Source organism: Peromyscus eremicus, chromosome 22, assembly GCF_949786415.1.
Source record: "Peromyscus eremicus chromosome 22, PerEre_H2_v1, whole genome shotgun sequence".
Lineage (NCBI taxonomy): Eukaryota > Metazoa > Chordata > Mammalia > Rodentia > Cricetidae > Peromyscus > Peromyscus eremicus.
Window position 1 is genome coordinate 31250229 of NC_081437.1, and position 15550 is coordinate 31265778.

The window sequence follows — 15550 nt, forward strand, 5'->3', positions numbered from 1 at the left end:
GTTTTGCTGCCTTGCTTTGCTGTGTTTTTATATATTAATCTACTCACTTTTGTAGCCTCTTTTGCAGCATCCCAAGAGCACCCATCCGGTTAGGACAAATCACTGAGTTCATTTCTATATCACAGGGCATTGGTAGAGCAATCCAGTGAACTCTCTAATCTATAGTTGTATGAGGCTGAATAGCAGCAGCTCTGTGCTTCACATTGTGTTGGAGACTAGTTAACCCACCCCCGCCCCGTACTGGAGCTTATTGGTAAAAAAAAACCAAGAAAACATTTTGCTGTCATTTTATTTTCAAAGCACAGAAAGACAGGAACTCATGGGATCTTTGGGGGCTCTTTATCTACTGAAGGTTCTTTGGAGATTGTAGATGGGAAGGAGAAGGAAGGCTTGACAACAAACAAGATTTGGAGAGAACGTGTGGACAGTAAGGCAGGGAGAGCCTATTAGTGACCAAGGAGATCCGGGTTGTCCAAGAGATGGAGGCTGACACTGCCCAGCTGGCTTCACTTGTGCCCCCTCAGGAAAACCTATCTGACGACATTACAAGCAATTGGAACTGGAGCCCCATGTTTTGCCTGAAAAATTATTTCTTTCTCCAATCTTTCCAAAGAGGTAGATGGATAGGATAAGAGAGATCATTTAGATGTAATGTATGATGAAGTCTGAATTAGAAAACTCTCCCTGCTAATTAAAGTAAAATCTAGAATTAATGTCGATCCCTTATTCATCGTAGACATTACTATTTGTTTGTTGTTACAGCGATGCACAGAATGAAACAGTACTGTGTGTGTGTTAGGCAAAGGGCTTGCCAAGCATTAAGGTGCAGTTTCCTTTTGTTAAAGATTTTATTTTCATGGACTGGGTTTTTTCCTCCCTCGGTACACAGGAAGTCTTATTTTATTATTTTTTTCCCATAACTGGAAAACTCAGCTGTGCTGGCTGCTGTGGGGTGACAGCTGGCCATTCAGGGCCTTTAGCCATCAGTGGTGACTGGAGTGTGAGCTGATAAGCAGGGCGATCAGCCTCATCTTTTACAACTGGCTGGTCCTGGACCAAGAGATCCTGGATCTGCATGGGAGTCACAAGACACCGATGCAGAAACCTGAGAGATGAGGCCTTTTGGCAAACAAAAACACTTTATGCATGAAGACAGGGAATGAAATCTGACATACTTCGAGAAAATAAGCTTCGTGTAGCTCCCTGAATCACAGTGTCTCTAATTGAGCGCTTAACAAAAGTTAATTGTCTTTCTTAACTAGGAAATGAGATTCTTATTCACTAGTCCTTTCAGAGATGTTCACAGATGAATGCAAGTTGCTTTTTATTATTTAGCTTTCAGAGACAAATCTAATATTTTAGTGCACAATGGTTACACATCTATGAATCTGCGTTCTTGTAGCTTAGATTTTATGAGTTGGACAGGCAAGGCTGCGTTTTTAAAATATGAGTTTGTGTGAGATCAATAATTTCCTAATCTGCTGTCAATCTCATTTGAGTAATAAATCTGGCTTGCTCACAGTCATTTGTAGGAGCAATGAAAGCCTGGGGTGATGTCAGCTTGCTCCAAAACAGATGTGCTCTATAACCATTTCGCTCCTTCAAACCATGGCTTGCTGTTTTCAACATACTTAATTTTAATGTTTATTTAGTTGTATATCTTGAAGTTTGGACTTGAAGGTGTTTTGACTTTGATGTCCTATGCCGGCAGCTTTTGGTTTGTGCTCAGCAATGGTACTCTCTCTGACAGTGTTGGGTATTTATTGTTTTGTTTGCACACATTCATCCTGGTGTGAGAGACGGGTCCATTACTCACCTCAGTGTGCCTGATTTATTGAACTCTCTTGCCTTGTCTCATCTGCACATAGCATTGAGGCCAGAGCCCTGCATGCGGGTACCATTTTTATAGCAACTTATCAGAAATGATACATGTGTTAAATTACAGAAGAAATTTGATAAGGCTTAGAAGGTCTTCAGAAATAATACATCTTTCTTTCCTAGTCCTAACAGCTCTGATGTTGTTTAAATCAATGAAACTTCATTTTTAAAAATGGTCCTAGACAAGGAAAGTATGTGCCAATTCAGAATTACTGCTAGGATTAATCTTACAATATAAGTAAGTCTTTTACTTAAGCCTAGCTTTTAACAGATTAATTATAACATAAAATGTCTCTGTCCATAGAAATTCCCATCATAAGAAAGACTGTAAGCAAACAAATATTTTACTTGGGGAGAAAAATAACCTCAATCAATAATTCAGCAGCACAAAGACGACAAGAGTCATCTGTCATATTTCCACATACTCCATACCACGTGACTTTTTTCTGGTCTCAGCTTGGGGTGGCCTATATATAATCAGAACTGGCTCCACCCAGGAGCGTGGTCAACTTGCACATCCAACCAGTTCCTCTCTCCTTTCATGAGTCAGAATCTGTCCAAGTGATCCCCAGGTGCATTAATGAGAGGCACCTGTCCACACAGTCGAGTTTTCAATACTTCCTTTTGCAGACCTTTGATTGACCAGTGACTGGGCATGACTTCCTGCTGATAGGAGCTGCACATGACATGGAAGCCTTGTTGAGGCAGATTTTCCTGGAGAAAATGAACAGAGACAATCAATACTTTCTAGACAAAATATTTGTTTACTTTATGTTCTTGATAAGATTTGAGAACTATGAGTATTTGATTTTAAATTCATTTAGAATCCTCACTTTCCTCAGAGACTGGAGAGGATTATTTGAGTCATGAAATATTTACGGCCGAGGGAAGGCTGGCTTATGCCTGCAAAAGCTTATTTGTTGCTGAAAAGCATTTTAGTGACTAGGCTGAAGGTACTTATATCACTAAATAAACTAATCCAAATTAGAACTTATTATATATTGTTGTGTGAGTAATTGGGGAAGGAAAAACACAATGAAGGGTATATTTATGGAAAAATTATATGTGGAGAAGAACATGCATATAAAAAAATCATGGTAATTTACCTTTAAAATTTTAATGCTAAAATTTAGTCAAACCCTTTTTAAAAAATGATAAAACCACCCAAGAATTATGTAAAAGAGAGAGAACTCAGTTTCCTGTGTCTCTCTTCCCAAACTTTCTGTTTAGAATTTATTCTCCAATATCAAGCAAAGGTAAAGTAAAATTGATTGAATGATCTGGAATAGAAGGTGGTGGTCTAGAGGCTCATAGACTGCAGTGATCTCTGTAGGCTGGAGACGAATTGTAACAGGCTTTGCTGACAGCCAAAGGCTTAAGCTGGAGGCATTGCAAACAGCTACTCCTACCTCACCTCAGGGCCACATTCTGGCTGTTCCCACAATCCTTAGATTCTGTGATATGTAGCATGAATCTTAAAAATTCTTATTAATAAAGTCAAACCTGAGGCCAGTTATTGGGGTGAACACTAGAAGATCAGAGAACCAGAACAAGCCACAGCTACCTCACCTACCCAGTTCCTCAGCTGGTCTTGTTTCCTCAGACTGGAGACCTCTGAGTCCTCATCCAGAATGGGTCTCAGTTGAACTGCTGCTAGAAGCCTGAAAGCTTAACCAGCCAAATACTTAACCAGGCCAACTGCTTCTAGTTCCTGGTCCTCATTCCTTATATATCTTTCTTCCTTCTACCATCACTCCTTGGGATTAAAGGCGTGTGTCACCATGCCTAGCTCTTTCCAATGTGACCTTGAACTCACAGAGATCCCAGATGGATTTCTGCCTCTGGAATGCTAGGATTAAAGGTGTGAGTGCCACCATTTTCTAGCCTCTGTATCTAGTGGCTGTCTGTTCTCTGACCCCAGATAAATTTATTATGGTACACAATATTTTGGGGAACACAATACCACCACAGTGATATCATTTGATTATTTGTCAAATGTGTTCCTTAATATCTTTCTCCTCTTGATTTCACAAGAGTTTAAGTTCTATACTAGCAATATTTTTTTTCTCTGTTTCACTTGTGTGCTCCAGTGCAAAAAAATTGTACCTGATATATGGTTTGGTCTTAATCAATATTAGTATATAAATGATGAAGAAATGAGGGAAATGGCTTCCTAGATTTTAAAATTTATTAATTTGGAAAATAAGAGTCAAAAGAGGCAAAAAGGAAGCTGAGTGCCAATGAAGGATTTGGAGTTTTTCTTGCAGGCAGTAGATATGAGGAAGACAAAATTTGCCACTGGCTGTGAATATGAACATACACACATGTTCATGGTCATCAGATTATGTTCTTTCATTTGATTGTAATGGATAGTATTCTTTGAAGTTCTGCATCATATGGGTATTTACTTTGAGATATACTGTCAGCATTACTTTGTTATGTTACACTGTTACAGTAGTGTGGAAAGAAATCTCTGGTGGAGAAACTTTGTTTCCATTTTCCAGGTGGATAGGCCTCACTTGTGCATTGACGCTGTATATTCTGAATGAACAGATACTTTTTGTTCAGGCTAAGGTACAGGCTGAGTCTTGAAACAAGAGGACAGGATATCCTGACCTAGGCTGCCCACTAATCCTCAGTCAGTTCAATTAAGAGATGACCAGTGTTCCAACAGGACTCCTGCCCTGCAGTGCGGGTTCTATCTCCCCAGGGAAGATTCTTCTCTTGGGTATTCGTGCAGAAGGCTTTTATTTTTACTGTGAGGAGCAGCAGGCAAGGGCATCCAGATACACTGAGAAAATCTGGAGGATTACATTGTTTGCCTTTAACCCTCAATCTCTTTTTTCCCCACCGGAAGCTGCTGATCGCTCTCTCTCTTTTAATTTAACCATATCTAGAGGATCTTTTGTATAATAAGTTATAAACATTTTTGGCCTATCTCATCTAGACCACAGATGCCAGAGCTACACAGAAGCTAGGATTCCTCTTCAAGGCTTGATAGTGTCACAATATTACAATTTTTCAATTCTATAGATTGAAATAATCCCAGATTCTGCTTATACATAAATGAGTGGATAAACAGACACAGTCCTCCACAGAAAAGTAACAAAGAATAAACAGGGACCTCACAATCCAATAACATTTCAATGATTGGATCCATCAGCTGAGTCTTCAGCTCATGAGGTTTGCAGTGTACACTTCATACCTAAACCATAGCAGCTTCCAGTTCACCCCTGCCCATCCAGAAGAGATGATTTCCTCTCCTATGCTCCTTAGTATTTTCTTTAGTTATAGCACGACATTCAACCGCTGCATGTTGCACCATCATGAATTCTGCCTGTGATACCACTTGTCTATCTACAAAGCTCACTCCACAAGGTCTTAATCCTGTAGTGTGTCCTCATTCTGTTGAACGGATGATTTGTCTCAATATGCTCAAATAAATATTAGTAGGTGGTGTTACATCTCTTACTTGGTGGGTGATAAATTATCCTCTGTCCTTCCTTTCCATGGTTACGTGAATGGATCCAAGTTAGCTAACCATATTGTAGCCTTCCTCATTGTAACCACTAGAAAGATGAAATTGCAGTAACCGTCATTTATCCGTTTTTACAAGTCCACTTCTGGCTGAGTGCTGAAGTACTTATCTATTCCACCTTATTATGCTTCTGTACTTTCTGCTCTAAAATGCCATTTTGTAGAAAGATAAAAAATGCTAGCTGAATAGCAGAATTTATGTTAAGGCAAATTGTTTGTAAAGATGTGCTTAGTTAAAACTGAGACACGGTATAAGGGCAGGAAAGCACATGATGAGTTTGAATTTTGTACAACATAAAATCAGATATCAGGAAGAGAGATGTGGGTGAAAGGAAATCCATTAATTTTCCACTCTTGTGTTTGAACTCACAGAAAATAAACCTTTGCTCTCTGTAGTATTTCAAATAAGGATAACAAAATAAAATGATAACCATTAAGTGATCTGGAAAGAGAATTGTGATTAATACAGCAAGGACCTCTCCTATTTGCCCATATCTATTCCTGCGACATTTTACATGTTTTTCTAATGGTGGGATAATAACTTGCTAAGACCTCATATCATATTGTGCTCCATAGGAAGAAGCTGCTGGGTCACACTCTCAGAAATTAGTACTTAGCAGGTCCATACGATACTCTTTTCTCTTCCTTTGACATGTGACTCCCTATTCTTAACACAATTGCATTCTAGTTTGCTCATCTGAAAATATGGAGACTTCTGGGGTGGGGAGAGCAGTGCTTGGCCGGTGACATTTGAATGTGCCTTTGTAAATAGATATTAGTTATTCAAGCTAAAAGTGAGAGAGAAGTTTGAGGCATAATCTGTCTTCACTTTAAGCCAAATTCCGGGCCTCAAGAAAGATCCCAATTATGATGTCTCTAATATATCATCAGCTAAAAATGGTTATCTTTCTTTTGTGTCCTCCTAAAAAGCCCAAAGTGTCAGGATTCTTGTGTTTCTTACAGTATTTCAGAATGCCCAGGGACATGCTATATTTAGTTTGAATGAGACAAAGATCATTGAACCTTTTGTTTAAATAAACAATTCATCATATTCATGGTATTGTCATTACATACACAAGGTGGGAAATAGAGTTCCCAACATTCTTTTTATGTCCCGAGAAAGAAACTTCCGTAGAATTTATACCTTTCAAGGGGCAAGGATGTTAATTTGAATGTTTTGAAAATCAAATAATAATTAAAACATTGACATTTAGAATTATAAACTTAGAGGGCTAATGTGGTACATTTTTCCTGTTACTCAGTAATCTTTATGTTATAGTTGCCCTAAAAGACTCCTTTGCACATATAACACTTTAGAGGACACTTTCCATAACTCAGCACACACAAGTTTGCATATTTTCACATTTATTTCTTAGCAAAATAGCCCTGTGATTATTTCAATTTACCACTAATTATAATTAACTTTATGAGGTAGACTAATGCATTTTTTATGCAGCTTTAGGAGAGTGAAACACTTTATTTCTGTTATAGTTTGAGATTATTTTCATTAGCATTTAGGGTTGTGTGTGGTATCAGATCTTAGTACCATGATATCAGCATCAAGAACAGGGTGCAGGGGATGGCCTAAGAAAAAAATGAGGGAAAACACAAAGTTATGGAAGGGAGTGGTCCAACATGTGATGTTGTGCACTTACAATTCCTCTGTTGACTGTAATCAACACTTCTTTTTAAATTTGGATCTCTGTAAGCTTCTTGAAATATACCACTGCTGTGTGATTTGTATTTAGCATCTCAGGAAGAACATTTGTGATGCTTTAAAAAAAGAGTTATGTTGCTTGTAAGAGTTCATAAGCACCCTTCTACAGCAGTTTCCCTTACTCCCAAGGATGTTTCAAGACCCCCCAGTGTGGATGCTGGAAACCCTGGATTATAACCCCTATATACACTGTGATTTCCCCCGACACTCTCTACGTTGTTTCCATACAGTACCAGAATTGATCTGCTTTTTGCTTTGTTATTGGTGCTTTACTTTGGGACCATTACAGTGTAAAGCAGAGGTTATTTAAAACACGAGCACTGTGGTACCAAGATCTCTTAACAGAGAGCAGGAATGGATGTGCTGAGCAAGATGATTCATGTTCCAGAGGAACAGAACTGGATGCCTTGAGATTTCCTAATGCTACTCAGAATGGTGTGCAATGTAAGGCTGATGACTTGTTCATGTCTGGAATTTTCCACTTGAGAGTTTTGGGCTACTTTTGACCACAAGTAACTCAAACTGTGGAAAATGAAGCTGTGGTTAAGGGAGAATTATATTTCATGTCACTGGATATTCTGTTAATTTATTTTCCAATTTTTAATTTCATTTAATGCTACCAGCTGATGTAGACTCTTAAAACATTTTTTTAAAGCACTGGGACTGGAGAGATGGCTCAGTGCTTAAAAGCATATGTTGCTCTTACAGAGGATTCAGATTTTGTTCCCAGCACCCAAATGGTGATTCACAATCATCTGTAACTACAGTTTCAGGGAGTTCAGTGCCCTCTTCTGACCTCTGTGGGTACCAACCACTCATGTGGTATACAGACACACACACACACACACACACACACACACACACACACGCACACACACAGGCAAACACTGATACACATAAATAAATCTAAAAAGTGTTTTAAAAATTAAAAAATTAAAGACAATTGTCATTATTTTTTGTGTATGCTTAAGTGTGATATATGTGTATAGTGTGCATGGTACACACATGTGCATGTAGGTATGTATGCCTCTGCATGTGCACAGAGGCCAGTGGAAGGCATCTGGTGTCTCACTATCACCCCCCATCTTATTCGTTTGAATCAAGGTCTCTAAACATAGAGCCTGTGCTTTCTATGGTCTGGAAGCCAGCATATCCAGAGATCCTCTGGTTTCTATTTCCTACAGCAGTGGGATTACAGGGCCACAGTCATGACTGCCTTCTTACACAGATGCTGATCCAAACTCAGGTTCTCACAGTTGCTCAGTGAGTACTTTTAACCACCAAGGCAATCTCTCCAGTCACACAAGCAGACTCATCCTTAAAAGTCTATAATTCACTGTTTCTTTTTGTGGGGCTTTGTACACCATGGGCACACTTGGATATAAACAGAGGGACCTCCCCAGGATGTAGACACATCCTAGCTTTAGAAGCTGAAGTGAAACGTCTCATATCCATCTTATATTTAATGGCTGGGTTCTTTTTTTCTCCCAGGATGGTATTTTAAAATAGATTTTTAATTTATGATTTGAGAATTTCATGCATGTATATAATGTATTTTGATGATATCCATCCCCCATACTCCTCCAGCTTATCTCAGACCCCTAATCCCATCATCTCTCTCTTATCTTAATGCTGACTTTTTCTAACCTACTGGGTCTGAAGTCTAATTGGTGCATCCAGTACATCCATTTGGGCACAGGCACTGTACCAGGGAACATCCCTGAGGAAAATCAATTGACTCTCCCATCTCCTAGCAGCCGTCCTTGGCTAGGGGTGGGGCATCATGAGCCCCTTCCCCATCCATGTTATATGTTATAAGCATATTGTTACACATAACACAACCAAGTTCTTCCGAGATGAAACATGGGTGTTCAGAGACTAATTCGCTGTTGCGAGAGTCCCATATGGTAACATTTGTCTTATAGAGGACAGAATTTGCTCTCTCAATTTTTACATGGTTGTCTTTACATGGACATCAGTATGGAATTTACAGATGAATGGAAAACCACTTATTGGCTCATTCTGTGGCAGACTTTTCTTTTTCCTTAACCCAGGGTATGGTTGCTATTTTGTCATTTTATTTGTTTTAGGCTGAAAGGTAACTGCTGGATTAGGAGGAAGTGTTAATTTTAATTTTGGAATGCATTAAGACACTTCCCTTCTGAACAGTGTGAAAGGAGCAGGTCAGCAGCAGCTGTGCGATGCAGCGGATAATTTACTGGGTAGCATTTTTCTCTTGAAATGAAAAACTTTGCCATGCCCTTAACACAGCTTGAACAATGTAATTTTTTTAAATGAAAAAGTAGTTGAATCAGTTCCCAGAAAAAAGGGGTCACCCAAACAGTTGGAACTTCAGTTTTCTCCTTCTTGAAAACAAGAGGCAATCCCATACATTAGATGCGCATAAAGGTAGGGAAACTTTTTTTTTTTAAATAGGAGACCAATTAGAATATAATTAGGAGGAAATATATGGAGTAAGAGCCTACCTTCCCATTGACAAGTGCAAAAGATGGGTTTTGGCTCCTTGGAAACAGTTTCCCATGTTTGTTAGTTCTGGGAAGTCCGGATTACTTTAACCCAGAAGTTGAGTTCTATTTGTAAGATTCATTTAGGAATTTTACACAGCTAAAAAACTCTCAGACCTTGACATAAAAGTTTCTACATACTGGTATGGAGGTCTGAGACTTCAAGTATGAACCACTGGTCCTGGTGTCCAGGGAACCAAAGCAAATTCATGGTAAGAGACATATTATGATGGAGTCTTGAGTGGAAGAAAGCAAGACTCAGCTCTTGACTTCGTGATGAAAGGAAGCAGGATGTGATGGGACCTTTCCAGGGAGATTCCTAATCTCTATCTCCATGTATGCCTACTCATGTCTTGATGTCAGAGAGCTGATAGTCTAGGATGATGACAAAGGTTCTCGTGCCTGAGTGTTCTTTATTAGAGTTCTGCAATTGCAAAGTGTTGATCAGTACTAACTTTTTCTTTTGAGTTGTCACACGGAGTATCTTACAGCAGCCATTAGTATTTGAACGCTCCCTTTGCATTCTCCTTGCTAAACAGTACATTTACTCTGATGACTCTTTGTAATAGTACTCTAAACATACATGGTCACTAAAAGGATTTTGCTAATAGTTTTTAATATTTGTATCCTGAAAAATGAGACTCTGACCACTAAACTACCCTCATATGAGCATTTTACATTTTTCTTTTACATTGTTTAATATTTACAGTTTTATTAACACAAGTTAATTGTCTATATTAGTGGGACAGATTAATATTTTCACATGCACATAACACACACAAGCATTTAAAAAGCATCAATAGATGAACAGTCCTCAAGGGAAGGATATGATTGCTTTCTTTACTGATAGTTCTCTGTCACAGTGAAGACCTGAAAGAGAAAGCAGGCTTTATTATAATATTGAGTAATGCTAAATACATTTGATGCATTTAATCATGCTAAACATTTTAGTACCCCTTTGTGCCTGCCACATGTATTTTAAAAGAAAAATGGAGTGGATTCTTTTGTGCTACCAAGCCAACTGATAATTGTCAAAGATAACCTACTTGTAAAATATACTGAGCATAGCTCATTAAAAAAACAATGTTCTTTAATCTATCTATCTATCTATCTATCCATCCATCTATCTATTATCTATCAATGTATCTGTCTATATATGTATATATCTATTCATCTATCTATCTACATATCATTTATCTATCATGGCTATTATCTTCTAGTCTGTTTATCCATCTTACACTTATCTAAATATAGCCTATTTTTTCTCTCCTTCTCCCTCTTTCTCTTGCTCTCTCTTCAATGATTCATAAAGGAAACATCCACCATTTTTCAAGGATTAGAATTGTCAGTTGCTAAAGATAGGAATAAAAGTTCCTGAAAATGAAAAGTTTCCACAGCTCCGGTTACATCATTGATCAAAGGAGCCAAGTGGAAGCCAAGATTCTCTCTGCAGTTAATGAAGTTTGTACATCAAGATCTCTCAACATTACGTGACCCTGAGAGGAAAGCCACATAGTAATCACAAGATACTTCATCACCACAGGAATGAGCAGTCTTCATTGTCTCTCCAATTGCTCACAGTCCTGAGATATCACCAATGACAGCAGGGGCCACAATGAGTATGAATAGAGTTTCAGCACTGAGATGTGTTTTGACAAAGAGTAGGGTTCTGCTTCTGGGATATGTGCATAGAAGGGACAGAGTAACATTTAGTAAATCATTTATTAAAATGAAAATCCACAACACAAGACAATTTTTCCCTCAGAGCTATTAGCTTTCTTTTCTTACTGCACATTTTAATTTATTTAGTTATGGTGGTATTGGGGATTGAACCCAGAGCCTTGCATATACTCAGTAAGCATTTTTATCACTGAGCTATTTCCCCATACTCAAAATATTTTAAATTAATATAATTTGAATTAATCACACATATGTAGATGTTGTATTTAAATGATATATTCAATCTTTAACACAATTACTTTACTGGGCATGTTATAAAAACTCGATTCTACTGACTTAAATGTGTTGAGGCTTGATCCTATTTGTGCAGTGACAGGGATTCATGGAGCAATATACCCCATCCTTACAAAACACCTATAGTTATAAAACAGCTGTATCGGGATGGAGAGATGGCTCAGAAGTTAAGAGCACTGGCTACTCTTCCAAAGGACTAGGGTTCAATTCCCAGCACCCGCATGGCAGCTCACAATTGTCTATAACTCAGATTCCAGGGGATCTGACACCCTCATAAGACCTACATGTAGGAAAAACCCAATGCACATAAAATAAAAAATAAATATTAAAAAAATAAAACAGCTGTTTTATTTAGGGATCCATTGCAGGGCTACTTTCCCCAGAACCCAGACCTACAACAAAAACACACCACTTTTTCTTCTTTTTCATAAGTTTCTTATAGTACACTCCCTTTGTGTTTACTTTTTGCCCTGGTGTTCTTTTAGCTCAGTTTCATTTGCTTATTTCAGTATCCATCTTTGCTTAAATTGTTGCACATAAACATGGTAATTAGAGATTTATGGAAATAATGAAAACGTCTGCTTAGTGATAGAAATCTGATTTGCTTGTGCTGCTTTTTAACCCACTAAACCTGTCAGCATGTTGATTGACCTATGTGGGCATCAGAGCCTTTTTTCCTGTTACATTTTAGAACTACCCTATTTTTGTATTACTCTATCTAAATTTATATACATCATTTATGAACACTAGCAGAGTTCTCATGAAAGAGTAGCGTATCTAGTGATTATTAAAAATGCAAGACCCAATTTACTAATCTTAAAGTAAAATTAAGTTCTTCAAATCATTAGCAATGAATCATTAAAATATGCCTTAAAATACCAATAGTAAGAATCTTAGATTTGTCAAATATGTGGATCTCCAGAGACACAACATATCATGTATCTTTGTATTATTAATTCAAAAAGTTCATCAAGTATCTCATTTATTAGGTCTTAGTATTGATGAAGTTGGGGTATTATTGTATTCATTCATTTTAAACAATGAAATTTTGATGTAGAAGGCTAGTAGAAATAGAAAATATCATGAAATCTTCCATCTTAAATGTAGATCAAATGTTACCTAGGGCTCTTATTTTAATTAGGAAATTAATCTTTATGACAATTTAAATAATGTCATCATAAAGCAAATATACAACCCAGTACTCAGTCAAGACTGGAAAGTGAAAGTCCTGAGATGTCTGATCCACTTGACCTACCTGGTGGAAATAGAGAGTCCTGCTGGGAGATTTGATTGGGGTCTTCAGAGATGAATTATGACCTTTGTAGGATTTCAGGCAAGAAGGGCCATGAGAGTATATTTCAGTTATGTGAGTGGGCTGGTGGGATTCAAGAAACAGTAAAGAACTATGAGGAAATTCAAAAGAATGTAATGAATGAAAGAGTAAGCAATGGAGAGAGTGCTCAGCTGTGATGAATGAGGTTGCTCAGTCAAAATGAAGAATTAGGAATGATTAATATATGCACCAGTGTGGAAAGCATTGGTGATATTGACCAGTGCCATCTTAGTAGTGAAGGGATGGAAGCCTGATTGAAGTGGGCTCAAGAGAGAATGGAAGGGGCTGGGTGTATAGATGGGCATTAGAGTACTTGCCTAGTATGCACAAAGGCCCTGAGTTCAACCTCCAGGCCCCCTCCCCACCACACACAAAGAACAGAAAGAATGTAAGGAATCAGAGATAATACAAACATTTCATCTGAGGTTTGTTGAAGAATGCAGCGGTAAAATGGGAAACAGTAGGAGCTTGGTAAAGGGATATCATGAGATGTTGTAGTAAGATGTAAAAATAAGATGTAAAAAATAAAAACATGCATTCATGCTGATGGCAACAATTACATAGAAATCCAAAAAATTCAGAATAAATGTCCTGGAGAAAGTAGAATTCTTGGATAAATATTGGAAACACATATGGGAATAAGATAGAGCTCAATGGGGATAATTTGGGTTTGGGTAGGAGTTGTGGCAATGATTTCCTGAACTAAGAAGGAAAGCATTCTACCAACATGTTGGTACAACAGGTATGACGGGGAAGCTGGTGAAGTTGTAATCTTATTGGACTTCTTGGTATAGCTGAAACCAAATTTGTTAGCTGAACATGGGTGTGGGAGACAGGATACTAGAGGGGCAAATAATTAAGTTTGAAACAGATCTGTAGGTGAGTGAGAAGCTGGTGGACTAGGAAAGCAGAGCATGAATGCCAGTCCTCCCTAGTATCTTAAAGCTCATGAAAATATGTTTACAAAGTGAGATCCCACTGTATGAGTTTGCTTTTATTCAGCTGCATTCTGGTTCATGAGTGCCTGGGGCAGGGGACAGAAATTGAAAAAGATACATTTAAGCAGAACAGCATTTTAATCCAAAGAATAGCATGCATGATGAAAAAGAAAAGTAATTGAGTTTATGTTCCAAAAGACGTTGTGGTCATTTCCCATGGCATTTTAGCAGGATAAGAAAAGGGGGAAAGCTTGTGGTTGGTGGGGGTAATTATTTGTTGGTTGTTCCAAAGTGGAAAATGGGGGCACTGGGACATTTCAGGGAGAGAGAAATTATGGTAGGAAGATATAGTTAGTCAAATAATGACTTGTGATTGCTCAAGATTCTGGAATTAGAGACAGCGGATTGCTTATCTCTGATCAAGGCATTTACACCATCTTCTATACAGCTCAAGAAATATCACACAAGAAAAAGCAAAAAGCATATAAGAGTTGGAAGATGAGGAGAAAGGATGTGACATGTCGTCTTCTGGGTATGAAACAGCGATCATGAAGTCACGGCAGCTCCTGTTGCCTGCACTGGGTCTGCACAAAGCCATGCCTGCCAGCAGCCAGCCATGGATATTGGAGGAGCTCACAGAGCCCCACCTCTCCATGCTGAACTCATGGCTACTGAAAGATACTATGGGAAGGAAAATCAGTGTCTTCAGTTGTGTGCCCATTGGTGAGCCCACCAAGCTTCGCTGGATGGTTCCAGACCCAAGGTCACTCAGATGTCCCTATTTAAACTCAGGGGTTCATGAAGAAAACAAAAAGACATGAGCACGAGAAAGAGAGCTCCAGGGAGGAATGTTGACCACAGTGGGAGGAATATAAGAAAGGGTGCAGGTGAGAGTAATCAAAATGTGTTACAACCATGCATGGCATTGTTAAATAAATTTAATGAAAAAATAAGATAATAAAGGGTCTGTACTTGTAATAACAAGTTTTAAGGGGTGATAATAAGATGGGAGAAATTAAGATCTGGAAGACCAGAGAGATGGTCAAGAAACTGAGAGGCTTTACTTCAGAAAACATTTAATCACATGCTCAATTCATAAAGATTGAAGACAAATAAGTATTTGAGAAATTACAAATCAGAAGATAAAATCATCACGGAATGAAAGGAATATTGAGGCAGGTAGTGAAGGGTGGTGTGAATTGATGGTTTATAATTTAGAACGGAGGATTTTCCAAAGAAACACAATAAGTAGCCTGAACACATCAATTATATGCAATGAGGACCACTCCCTTCCATATAATCCCACTGATAGGAGGGATAAAATAATTCACCATCTGAATGATATCAGGAAAACAATGCCCTAAAAGGAAAGACAAGTTTCCATCAAGACAAGAAGGTGAATGGAAATTTAGAGATGAATTAGAAGATAAAAGGGCTTTTTTTTTTCTTGGTGTGATATCAGGAAAACAATGCCCTAAAAGGAAAGACAAGTTTCCATCAAGACAAGAAGGTGAATGGAAATTTAGAGATGAATTAGAAGATAAAAGAGCTTTTTTTTTTTCCCTTGGTGAGAGACTTAAATGCCAGAGAACTAAGAGGATTGTTTCAGAATTTACAGAAGGTGGGAGTAAGTTAGCTGGGAGACACA

The 15550-nt window shown here is 38.1% G+C and overlaps 1 protein-coding gene across 3 annotated transcripts in view; it reads left to right on the top strand.

The window, feature by feature from the left end:
* The window catches only part of Rad51ap2 (RAD51 associated protein 2), an 80434-nt gene extending 65110 nt beyond the window's left edge, over positions 1 to 15324 (top strand). For 2 of the 3 annotated variants that reach the window (XM_059248415.1, XM_059248416.1), the window contains one exon: positions 14351 to 15324. In XM_059248415.1, the coding sequence (XP_059104398.1) occupies positions 14351 to 14454 (104 nt within the window). In that variant the 3' untranslated portion in view covers positions 14455 to 15324. The remainder of the gene's footprint in view (positions 1 to 14350) is intronic. The other variant, XR_009375710.1, reaches the window with a different exon arrangement.
* Positions 15325 to 15550: the final 226 nt, after the last annotated feature.